The sequence below is a fragment of the Musca domestica genome, unplaced genomic scaffold, assembly GCF_030504385.1.
Source record: "Musca domestica strain aabys unplaced genomic scaffold, Musca_domestica.polishedcontigs.V.1.1 1, whole genome shotgun sequence".
Classification (NCBI taxonomy): domain Eukaryota; kingdom Metazoa; phylum Arthropoda; class Insecta; order Diptera; family Muscidae; genus Musca; species Musca domestica.
In genome coordinates this window covers 19,565,115-19,578,828 of record NW_026712114.1, presented here as the reverse complement: position 1 = coordinate 19,578,828, position 13,714 = coordinate 19,565,115, and the positions used below count along the sequence as shown (strand labels likewise).

The 13,714-nt window shown below is 30.7% G+C and overlaps 1 protein-coding gene across 1 annotated transcript in view; it reads right to left on the bottom strand.

Moving 5' to 3' along the window:
- LOC101893144 (homeobox protein homothorax) overlaps positions 1-13,714 on the bottom strand; it is a 195,304-nt gene that overhangs the window by 24,957 nt on the left and 156,633 nt on the right. Inside the window, exon 10 of the mRNA XM_005183744.4 lies at positions 10,314-10,337. Coding sequence (XP_005183801.1) covers positions 10,314-10,337 — 24 coding nt within the window. The remainder of the gene's footprint in view (positions 1-10,313; positions 10,338-13,714) is intronic.

Sequence of the window (13,714 nt, the reverse complement as noted above, 5' to 3'; positions counted from 1 at the left end):
CATTCCGACAAAAATGATAAATCAATAAAAGGTCACCATAAGGTTGACAACAGCAAGCGAACAAGCAACCAAAAAGCTGATGATGATTATTACCATTATGGGAAAATTAATAAACCTCTCATTAAAGAGGTTTTCTGCTTGGCAGCCAGTTTTGGATGACAAACGATGTACACCCACCCACCACTTAAAGCCCGAAAAAACAGAGTTTTAAAACTCCAAAACACAAAACTCAACAACTACTAAAAAAATAAATAATATTTTTTTTTTCTTTTCTGATGGTTTTCAAACTCGGTGTGGTCTGGATTTGAGTAACGGCCAAAGAGGCAGAGAGTATGGGGGGCCTATAAAAAACAAAAACTCAATGGTACTCGTGCTAAGCCAACAAGCCAAGGCAGCAAGCAGGCAGGCGATGTGGTAGGTTGGTTAGCTGGCTCGATGGTTTAGTTGGTTGGTTGGCTGGATGGCTTGTTTGATGACGATAATGATGGCCTGAAAGTCATGTATTTAAAAAGTCATTGTTTTTATTGTCACTAAAGCGTGTTGTACGTGTCGTCTGTAAACACTTGAAATAACAAGCTTTAGCACCCATACACCATACTCGGGGTTTTAGAGGCATAAAACAAGCAGCACCCCCTACCACAATGGACAGACAGACAGACAGACATTTAAACAAAAAAAGTGATTTGAAAAACAAACAGAGTTTGGAGGAGCAGTCATGAAAAGAGGGAAACGGTGTTATGCAAAAAAGTTGTTGTTATTAGCTTTTTTCTCCATTGTTTTGTTTATAATTGTAATGCCTGATAAAATTGATTATTTTGAAATTCATTTTCAGAAATCATCAGCTTCATTCATCAAACAAAAAAATATTTTCTTAACACTTCTTCTTACATGGTGGCTTGGCGTTATGTGAAAAGGCAAAAAATAAAGAGCAGAATAAGAAAAATGCGTAAAATGCGTAAGACCCCATAAATTGTTGGCCGTGCAAACTTCTGTGCCGTTGCTGTCTGGTGTTAAATGATAAATTCTTTTTACACAAATCAAGTAGTTTTGTACAATGTTTATTTGAATTAAAATTTTTAGCCTCAAGGAATTTGCTTTCACACAAACTCACACACAGAACATCATCAACACATACATAAACAATATAGAAAAAAAATCCGTACATACATATCTAGGCATTTTTATTCTATAATACTTTGGGGTTTGACTTTAAACAGATTTCCGGTCAAGTTAGCCAGCAAAGAGTTGCCGTTAAGTTGTTTGGTTTTTCCTTTTCACATTATTTGATTTTGTTGTGTTTTTTTTTTTTTTTTGTTTTTGTTTCATATATGGCAATTGTTGTTTGGTTTTCCATCAAATATGTTTTTCTTTTTCTAGTTGTTGTTGTTGCTCTTCTTTTGTTGCTTTATAAGTAATTTTTCCTTGTTGAGTGTGATTGGTAGTTTGAGATTTTCTTTTCGATTTTTTTTGAAAATGGATATGATTGACAAGCGATTGGCATGAATTTATATAAACAGACCATTGGAGGGTGTATGTATATATATTATTAATGTGTATTTACGTATAAGGAAAACCAATTTCCCGGCATGGTTATTCGAAAGGGGTGATGAATTAGCTCAAGAAATAATAGGGCAATTTTTAATAATTCTTTGGGAAAAAGAGGTAAAAAGAAAATAAAGTCTTGCAAAATTCTTTCAAATAGACTTAAAAAAATTATTTGGGTATTAATTAAAAAGAAGCAAAAATAATAAATATTAAAATTAAAAAACTATTATTATTACTATTATTATTATTATTATTATTATTATTATTATTATTATTATTATTATTATTATTATTATTATTATTATTATTATTATTATTATTATTATTGTTATTATTATTATTATTATTATTATTATTATTATTATTATTATTATTATTATTATTATTATTATTATTATTATTATTATTATTATTATTATTATTATTATTATTATTATTATTATTATTAATATTATTATTATTGTTATTATTATTATAGTTATTATTATTATTATTATTATTATTATTATTATTATTATTATTATTATTATTATTATTATTATTATTATTATTATTATTATTATTATTATTATTATTATTATTAGTATTATAATTATTATTATTATTATTATTATTATTATATTATTATTATTATTATTATTATTATTATTATTATTATTATTATTATTATTATTATTATTATTATTATTATTATTATTATTATTATTATTATTATTATTATTATTATTATTATTATTATTATTATTATTATTATTATTATTATTATTATTATTATTATTATTATTATTATTATTATTATTATTATTATTATTATTATTATTATTATTATTATTATCATAATTATAATTATTATTATTCGAACAATTCGAACAAATCTAAACTTATTCTAAAGTCCGGTGCTATTTTTTTACTTTTATTCAATAAAATTTTTTACTTTTATTCAATAAAATTTAAAAAATGTGTAAAAATTATGGCATTTGATTTTGTTGCAGTTTTTTATCTCACCCTCTCATATGTTATCTGAAGTAGCCAAATTTTAGGGTATACTTTTAGGGTCTCATTTAAAAAAATATCTATATGTTGGATGATTTTTTAGTCCCGTCAAATATTGGAGGTCCCTTCCTTCCTTCTCCTTGTATATTCATGCCATAATTAATAAAATAATTAATTAAAACAAAAAAAAACATACAATTATTTGCTGTATACTTTTAGGACTTGTTTCAGTGGTAATGAATTACAACGATCTGGTATATTCCAAACTTTTACGGTTTCTCCTTCCTCAAAACTCTTATTTTTGTTCCCCAAAATTTCGGACCCCTCTCCTCCCCTCTTTTTTTCGATGTTCATGCCCTCAAATCTCACAATTATCCCCTCTCAACATATTAACATATTATTTTCATTAAATTGCAACAAGCGAGACGAATAGACCTAAGGCAGTTTTGACATCATAATTGTTTGCATATGGAATGGAGTGGTGGCCAGCAAGGCAGCCGGCCAGTATTTGGTACCCCCTTTTTCATTTTAAGAAGCCTAAATTTTTTGCGTTTTTTTTTAATATTTTTTCCGAAAAATTGAAAAAAAAAGTAGACGACGATGATGATGATTATGAACGCATAAGTCACATTATGAACATGCAAGAAGCTTTTGGTGGTGCACCATGTGAAAAAATCTTTCAACACTAAATGAAATATCAAGCCAGGCAACAACAGCAGCTTAAGAAAATATTTTTTTTTTTCGTTTTTTTTTTTCTCTTTTTCATTAACTTATTTTTAGGGACTTGCCAGAAGAAGAAAAAAAAACGACAAAAATTGCCTTATTGCCATTTCCCTCCCTTGTTCTTAGGGGCCTCTAGGTTATTATTATGATTATAATGCCATGTTGTTGCAGTTGTTTTTTTGGGCGGCCATATTTGTTAACGCAAAAATGGGGAGTATTTCTGTAGTTGTTGTTGCAAAATTGTAATGCAAAACTTATTGCCGGCATGGTGTAAAACAAGTTGAGAATTTGTGTGAGCTGGGGGCAGTAGAGCGGACCCACGGTTGCTAGGTTAGTAGTGTAACAACATTGCCAACATGGCTGATAAAAAATACAACGAGAAGTACTAACTTTGCAAAAAGGAAATAAGTCAGGCCATTGCGTTTTTTTGTTTTTTGTTTCTTGAAAATGAAATTAAAATAAAAATGGTATGAGGGTCATTTTAACAGCAGGCTTAACCGGAAAAAATATGGCATAGAAAAAAAAATTAAATTAAACAAGGGGGTGATGTCACTTAAAAAAAGAAGGAAATACCCGGGCCTTTTTTCAAGACAAACATTTTGAGGCAATTAATTTGGAATATCTGAAGGAAAATTTAAATATTAAAAAACGATATTTTCAAAGGCCTATTAGGCTATACTAATTTATATGAAAAAGTAATAAGTCGAGACTTGTTGCAATTTATTTAAAATAAATATTGAAGTTAAAAAAAATTGAAAAAGATTTAGGAATTAGAAGCCAATTTTTTCCATTTTTATTTTTTTTTCCAAAATTTCCCACCTTGCTTCCTTTTTGGAGATCAATAACCCCTGTCTCCAAAACTACCAAAAAAAAACACCTCATAATTGCATTTAACAAAAATATTACCACAACAAAGTACCGAGAGCAAACGAAAAAAAAACTTCAGAAAAAACCTTTGCACATAAAACCTTAACAATGCCATAAAAAATCCTACCAAAAAATCCCTGAGACCAGAACAATGTTGTGAAAAAAAACCTGGGCAATGGATCACACAAATCCGCCACATAAAAATTCCCATTAAAAAAAGAAAACAGCCACAACAACAAAGAGAACAAAAAGTATTATGAAGCAACAAAAATACCTAATAGTAGACGAAGCAAAACCTGGCTGGCTGCTGGAGGATAAGGGCTTAACCGAACCAAACAAAAAAATATATATAATACTGTAGAAAATTATTATTGACTTTGCAGTTAAACGACCATACAGATCATAAGGATGTTATTTTTATTTTTTTTGTTCGGGGGGATAATATTGCAGTTTGATGCTGCTGTTGGATGATGCTGGTGTTTGCCTGCAACAAACAATGAAATGTAGTTCCGCTTCTCGTTGCAGGTTTGTGTTTTTCACCTCCCTTTCCCTCTCTCTCTCTCTCTCTATCTCTCTCTCTCTCTCTCCCTCTCGGTTTAAATATATATTTTTTATATAAAAAATATTTTTTTTTTTTTGGCTTTTTAAGCCAATTTATTGTTTGCTGCATGGTATACGATAAAATATAAGAAGACGATTTTAAAATATGAAAAAAGCAACGAATTTGTGATGGTGTTGCTTGATTGGTGATCCATCATAATTTCTTGTTATTTTTTCCCAAACAATTTTTTGTTGGCTTTTTTCAGCTCATAATGGTGGTGCTGCAGTTTATGAAGGTGGCAGTTATGATGTGAGGTTTAAAAAGGATTGTTTCCTCTTTTGATTTTTTTTTGGTTTGGAAAACAAAAATCCCGAAAATAATGAAGATAATCTTTGGTTTGCAGTAACAAGGTATTACTTTGTGAAATAAACGATGGTCAGAAGAGGTCATGCATTTTTTGTATTTTCATTGAAATCAATATACCAATATAAAAAGGAAAAAATACGTGACTTAATGGTAGGGTCCCTTGCATACTTTTAGGAGCAAAAACAAAGATCGACAACGGTTGGACAATGGTAGTTTTTTTTTCAATTGAAAATAAAATAAGTTATTTTGTATTAGGGTACCTTGCATACTTTTAGGAGCAAAAAGAAAGATCAATAACAGATGGACAATGGTATTTTTTCAATTGAAAACTATTTTAGAGGCAATTTATTCATTAGAATCGACACGCCAGTATGAAGGGAAAAATAAGTTATTTTATGTTAGGAAACCTTGCACACTTTTAGGAACCATAAAAATAGGTGGTATTTTTTAATTGAAAATTAAAATTTGGAAAGACAGTTGAAAGTTGAAAAAATGAAATAAAAAACCTTTCACCTCGGATTCCCGGAATATGCTCATTATTTTTATTTCACAGTTCTGCTGCATAGTTTTAGGAGCCATGTTTAATAAACATCAATAAACATAAATAAAGATCGCAAAAAATGAAAGATTAGTAACCGAATTTGTTCAATAAAAGAAGCGTAATTTTTATCACTGCGAAATCATATGTTTCCTGCTTCCAATTTCACGATTCTGCTGCATACTTTTAGGAGTCAGGTCTATAAACAAGTAGGAAGGAAAATTGCTAACCTTTTCTTGAGTTTTTATTTTTAAAAGGGGAAAATACAAAAGAATTAAAAAATATACATATTTTCCATTTTTTTTTTTTGCAGATCCTCCAGCATACTTTTAGGGAAGTTCCGTTTCCTTCTATGAGTCATGTTATTTGAAAGATTTAAATAAGGTAAGTTACAGTTTTTTTAATATGTCAACCCTCTCTTTTATTTTGAAAAAAGCAATTTTTCCTATTTTTATTACAAGGGGTTACTGCATACTTTTAGGGGTTATCCTCAGTATTTTTTTTTAATATTGAAATATTCATATATTTTTCATTTCTTATATATATTTCGCAAATATATTTTTTACCCAAATTTAATAAGGAAGAAAGAAAATCTACCTTTCACTTGCCACCTTCTTGCCTGCTGATTTGTTACATTGAAAATCTCTTAATTTATGTCCTCTCAATTTGTGTCAACCTCAATTCGTTGAGCCGTTTGGGCCAGTTAACATGTGTTTTGCACACCTTGATGATGATTGCTCGGTGTGTCGGTTTAAATCCCAAAATTTATAAGCAATACAAATAATATGCAATGTCGTTATTGGCCATAGTTTGGCAACGTTCTCCCTCCGAGTGCATACAACTTCGACGACATATGCATGCAAGCTGTATTAATAATAAAATGAAATCTCCATATTGATTGTCAATTTTATTTATTATTAACGCTCATAATTGTCAAATTTGGCAAATTTATGGCACGCCAAGACTCAAGAGCCAAAAAAGAGCCCAAAACGAAAGAAAGAGACACGCAAATCATTTTAAGCAGAGAAAAAAAATACATATAAAGGGGCATTGGAAGAAGATGCAGAAGGACATATTGAGATGAACGGTTGGTTGGTTGGCTGGTTTGAATGGTTCCAATAATAAAATACCCAAGTATTTTTATCCACAAATTTACGAGACAAGACAATTTTTGTGAGATCAAGCAAGACGCAGGCCAAATAAGAAATTATGCAAATCTTTGGGGGCAGACAGACACGACATTCGAGTGACATTTCTTGTTTCATTGCACGCTGGCAGCCTAGGTTTCAAATAAACTTCGGCTTGTTATGGTCATTCTAAATAGCTATCTTGTGTGATAAGCTAGAAAGCTTGATTATTGCCTAAACACAAGACCTCAAATTGAGTCAAACATGGGCTTGATTAAAAATTCTTTGATTTGATATCTTTTCATTTAAGTTTGGAAACCTTTGGAAGTTTTTTCTTCGTTCTCTTGTTTTGCAATTTTGTTTTGGCATCATTTTATATGGCCGCCACATGATCGTACGTCAACTTTACACCACAGGAGGTTGAAGTTTATTTTGTATATTACATGATGTTCTTTTTTTGTTGTTGTTGTTGTCGTTTTTGTTATTTGGTTGTGGTCTTCTCTCCACCGCTCATTGTCGTTGTGTTGTCTTCTGACATTGTCGCCTCTTATTTTTAAGCCAGACTCGGAATAACCCAACCAACTTGAAATGACATTCATATTATGATCACACGCATGCAGGCAACCTCAAACCAACAACGACACGACAGACAATCGAACATAAAACATTTGGAATATTCATTGAACTCTTGCTGTTTTCTGGGATTCCTAACCATTCCGGCACTCACTCATTCAGTCACCCAGTCAGCATATACTTATGGCTTGAAGTTGGAAATGCTCTTTGTACGCGCCAATTTGAGTTCTTTATTAGGAGACAAGTTTACCACCATCATGCTAAGCTTGAAAAGGTTTTGGGAGAAGTGAGAGCTGGTGGATTGGGGAGCAAGGGGAGGTATATCTTCTAGTTGAAGCTGGTCGATTACAATATTCCTGGTCAATTGTTGGACCATCATGTGTTGTAAGGTGTTGCAACAAGGTATGTTGGAACTGGCTGAGGCAGCCACTCAGTTATGGCATATCATTGTCGGGCACATCATGTGTTGTAGCATAATGGGAAAGTTTATTTTTTTGTTGGGATGACGGTATACGAATTCTGAGACATATGGATGGGTTTCCTAAGAGTGTTTCAAACTCCATTTTGTTGTTCCATACAGCACAGTTGGTGGTTCAGGTTTTGGAATATCAAATTAAAACAAATCTCATGGTAGGGTTACAAGGTCCTACAAACCAAAAGGTATGCTGCTGTTTTTGTACAGAATTTGTTTCTTTTTTGTTGAAAAAATTCCAAACCGAAGTTCTTTTATAATTTTAATAGTCCTATTAGGGAAATTTTTTAAACAATTCGAAATAAATGAAGAGAGGCTAAATTATTATCAAACCTATTGATGAAGCCAATCGTAGATTTATTGCAAGGGCGTTGTATACCTTTAGGAGGAATAAAAATCTTAAATTTGGCAGTTTTTCGATCAGTTCAAAGAATGGTGCATACTTTTAGGAATCCTTAAACAACTGGGGAGAATTTAAGATTATTCAAAGAAAATCTGTATATAATTTGTAAAACATCAAATAAATGATGATGTTATATCAAAAGATGATGCATACTTTTAGGAACCAATAAATTAAAAAAATCTTGACTGAGAATACATTGTTTTTGACATTTACAAAGTAAGGGGAACTAATCCAATATTAACTACAGAGAATGTAGAAAGGAATGGGAAGAAATACGAATTTTTAATTTCAAATTTCGATGCATACTATTAGGGGTCTTAAATTGTTTATGGGATATTTCAGAATTCTAGGAAAATGGAAAAATGTACTGGGGATTTTTAATGGTTTAGAGTCATTTTGAACTGTTACAAAATACCTAAAGGTCATTAAACAGAAAATAGTATTTATTTTAATTTAAAATTTAGTGCATACTTTCAGGAGTATTAAATAGTTATGGCGATATTTTACAATATTGCTAACGGGGATGAATATAGTGGCCATTTTTAAGGTTTAAGAGTGATTTTGGACTACTACGAAAAACTTAAAAACCTTACTGGAAAGCCTGAGACATTTTTTTGAGAATTATTGACTTGTTTGATGGAATTATTAAAAATATGCACCGAATTTGAATTAATTTTTTTTATAAAAATAATATAAAAGAACATCGCAAAGGCCATCGTCCTTGGCAGGAGATTGAATACAAAATTTCTTTTAAATAATTTTAATGTTGTTCGGTATTTTTTTCCAATTTTATCTCCTACGGCTTATTGAAAATCCTCAAAAAACTCGAAGCAAAATCTACAGATTTCACAGGAAATCTCAAATACATTTTTTCTCTGCTGTTGCTGCTGTGATATTAAGATTTTGCCAAAGGTTTTATTTGTTTCGAGAAAGAAAGAACAAAAAAAAAACACAATATTGAGGCTATGTACAACAAAATAAAACTACAACCTCGGAGATTTGGAGAATGGAAACAAAAAACACCCGCAACCTTTTGCTCACATTATGGCCTGGGATGTGTTTCGTTTTTTTTTTTTGTGGATTTTTTATTTCGGTATTGGATTTAAAGATGGCATAACTTCATAACAAATCCTTCAACATACCATCGAAAAAAATGAATGTTTTTTTTTTTTTTGAAGCCTTTAGCCTCAAGAATATAAGCGTGTATGAGGAGATGGAGGTTTTTGTATTTTGGAAGGTAAGTTACTCAAAACAGCCAGCCAACCATCATTTGGCACAGCGGCAACAGCATCATTCGTTCGCGTCGTCGTCATCATCACACAACAACAGCAACAACAATCCAAAAAGAGACACCCAAGACCTTTACGCACCATCCTCTATAATAATGATAAGCGGGTTTTTAATCAGAAAATTTATATGTTTTTTTTTTTTTGGGCATTTGCCTGGGTTCTTCCACATCTCCACCTCTAAGCCTTTGGCTCAAAAGGGGTTCACAATAATCAGACATACCCAGGCTTAGTTACTTACAATCAGCAAGACGAGATATGTTTTTGAGCCTGATGGCTTAAAGCCTGATGGTTTCATATCTGTTTGGGTTATGAAGCCGATGATGATGATGGTGTTGTTGGTCAATATCTTCGTTTTTTTGCTGTTAAAGTTGACCATATTATTGGCCATAATTTTTTGTGGCCTCAGCCATACTACTTTTTTTGGTTAGTACAATTGTCTGTCCAGGCATATGGCTGGATTTGTTGTATCCCAAAGGTTTCTTTTTTATGCTTTTTTTGCTCAATGAAGCAGGAGAAGGAGATGATGATGATGATGGGTTATGGTTGATCATATAATTATACAGACTGTCAATGTAAGTTAAATGGAAACGCTAAATTTCAATGATTGGAGTTTTTCCTTTCTCCCCTTGGCTTGTAATAGGAACTATTGTCCGAAAACTATAATTAGGGGAATTGAGGAGCTATTTTTTGTAGTATCGATAAAGGTAATATGTATTGTGAGCCAATTCTAAACAAAATTCATTCAGCTGTTTGGCAAATAACCGGTGTAGATGCTAAGCAATTTTTTGTTGTTTTTTTTTTTTTTTTTTTTTTTTTGTTATAGAAAGAAAATTCATATGGGCATAGTAGAAAAATATAATTTATTGTTATGCTTACCGCTTGCACTTGTGCCATAATTGTCTGCAATGAAAAAGGTAGAACAAACAAGAAAAAAAATCAAAATTCAGTTTTTTTTTAATAGAGAAAAGAAATACATTTTTATAATTCCTAACAAATTAATTTCCTGTTAGCAGCAGCAGACAAAAAAACAGGTGTTTAATTCTTAAATTCACAATTTTTTATATTTATTTTTTTATTGTTTTTTACTGCCTTCTATGAGTGTGGGAACCCTGCCCCCAAAACCATTTATCATTTGAAGAAATTCCTTGCCTGTCTCTTGGTATTTCATAATTCACCACACGAACTATGTTGTTAAATGTTTTGATGTTGCATGCGTAAACTTTTTCAAATCTAAGCCATAATTTAAGCGATGATTAAAAAACCGACATTGTTTCTTCAAACTGCAAAATGAAATCTTTCAAAAACCCACAAAAAGGAAACATTTAAAACATTTAAGTTTTTGCTTTTTGTTTTTTTGGCCCAAAGCCATCAATCAAAATTTTTTAAAATGAAATATTTTCTCAGAGCAAAAAAGTAAAAAAATGGACAGCATTTAACAGCTTTTTTTAAAAAGAATTTAATATGAATCACAACCTTTGAATGAGGATTAAGGGAAAATTTTTACCACATTGTAAGCCAGAAAAATATTCAAAAATACAATTCATAAAACATAATTTTTTTTAAAAAATTCCCTATTCAAGCTCTGTCAATATTAAATTCATACATTCTACATTGAAAAATTAATTTTAAATAGGTTTAAAATACTTATTTTAAGTTATTATTTGTAAAACTAAACAAATATTGTATTTTTTCAATTTCCTATTTTTCCCCACAAAATCTTTAGTTTTTTGAAATGTCAAATATTTTATTTTAATTTTCATTTAAAATTGAAAGTCTCTGCTTTCAAATGATACTCATTTGAGGGCTGAATTCCCACGACAACTATTTCTAATTTAATTTTTAAAATAATACCCCTGTATTAAAAACAATCATACGCTCTATGGTACGAAAAAATAAATTATTTTATTTCTTAGACACGTAAAGCATTTTTAACAAAAATTTTGACATAATGTCCTTAAAATTCCCTATCTCAAATATAAAACCAACAAAATATAAAGATTTTGAAATTTGAAATATTTTTATTACGCTTTTTAAATTAAATCTTTGGATGAAAAAATATTACTCAATTCTTTTTTTTTTTCATTTTAACGAATTTCCTTAATTTCATTGTAAAAATCAAATTGATTTGAAATCTAAATCATTAGCTTCATATTGGTCATTTGAATTAGAAAATGTTCATATTTAGTGAATATTCCTGCTTTTTTTCAAAGTTAAGTATTTATTCTCAAAATTTGATAACTTCTTCATACAAATGACGAAAAGTTCTAAATCTAGAAATAATATTTATTTAAAATTTAAATCACTAGCCCTCAAGTGTGCCATTTCTATCAAAAAATTCTTACTTTCATTTATAGTAAAAAATATATTGTTTAATATAAAATATTAATTGAATTAATTTTTAATCGTTGAAAAAATAAGTTTTGATTGTTTGGACGTTTTTGTGCCGTACTCTTTTATTACTTTTATTTAAATAATTTTTTATTTCAAATATGATTTCTTAGCTTTCAAATGAGCCCTTAATGTCCGTAAAATTCCATTTGGAAGTATATTTAAAGCTATTTTCAAAATTTCACCTCTCTATTAATAACAATCATACGCCCCTGGGTACCAAAAACTATTTTCTCTAATTGCTATACTTCCAAATGCAATTTTGCCAACTTTTTTGTTAATTCCCTTAAAACTTGCACCCATTTTATAGTTTATTGACAATTTTGTAAAAAAAAATCTGGATTTTGAATTCATTTTTCCCTCAACATTTCTTGGAAACGACACCACCCAAATTCCAAGGCCGCGTCTTCACAAAGTGTTGTAAAATATGGCCATTACACTTTTCAGTTTGGCAAATTGTTAATGTCATTTGTCAACTCCGTTTAAGGGAAAACAAAAAATAAAACCATTAAATGTGACCTTCTACGTGTATGAGATACTAAGCCAGCAACAAAAAAAAATGTTAACTTAACAACTTTCTTGTTGTTTAAGCCCGGGATTTGTTTTTATTTTCGTTTTTATGATTTTTTTCGTTTTCTTCTTTGTCTGTCCTTAACAATTTTTGCATACATAAAAATAAACAAATGCCAAATAGGCGCGATGCATAATGCATTTTAAATTTTCTTCTTTTGCCACGGCTACTGGCAAAGATGACAATGCCACAATGATGATGATGATGACGACGATGATGATGGCGGTGGTGATGACAATGATGGGCTATGGCCATGGTGGTAAAATTGACTGGTTGCCTGGTTGAATTGGATTGGATTGGCGGCTTAAAAAAAACCAAAGCAAGTTGGTTTGAAATGCAACCAAAACCAAAGTGAATTAAGAAAACAATAAACGTAATGAATTTCGAAAACAACGAATAATGTTGATGGCAGGCAACAGACGACGACATAGCTCTGCAAAACAATTTCAGTCAGTTGTCAGTTGGGCCAGCAAAGACCCGACGTTGTTGCTTTTTGTTATTTTCGTGTGACAATCCATACACGTATTTCATTTAAAGCATCTTAGAATATTAAAATGGGATCAAAATGCTTTCTTAAGCACTTAAAGGAGACCAAACAAAAAAAGCAACAACAACGACGACAAACGTTTAAATCCAGCCAAAGACAAAACAATTTTAATATGCTAAAAATGTTCCTTTGCTGTTAAGCTGAGACAAAATGAAACGAAAAAAGAACTGCTGCCACATTCCTTTGATTGAAATCCATTTCGTTGTAAACGTTTTGTTAAACAACCCCAGCGATTTTTTGGGAAACTATTTAAAATGCTGCCAAGGATTGTTTTTCAAAAAAATGAAAATTACTTGAAAATATTCCAGGCTTAATCACAAGGCAAGAATTAAAGCTTAAGCTTAATCTGCAAAAGAAAATTAAAAAAACAAGATGAACTGCAAAATTGCAAACCCCCGAAAAAAATGAAGAGAAGACGAAAAAGAAGACTCAACTTGGAAATCTTTACATTTAAGACGATTATTTATGAACTGCAAGCCAAGTGTCATGTGATGCTTACTTAACGCAAGCTTGTTGCTTTTTATGGCCTGGCTTGAAAACCAGCAAAGCCCCCCATGACCTGCTTGTTTTGGGGCCAACACATTGCCATTGCCATAGATGTATTAACGATACCTTCTGCCTTCCAACATCCTCAGGCCTCCATCATCATCCTCGTCGTCGCCGTCATCATCGTCATCATCGGCTGGAGTTTCATTTATACGGGTATAAATGTTGTTTATATGTTAACAAACGTGTATCAATGCATGTTCAATAACTTTAAATGACAAAGAA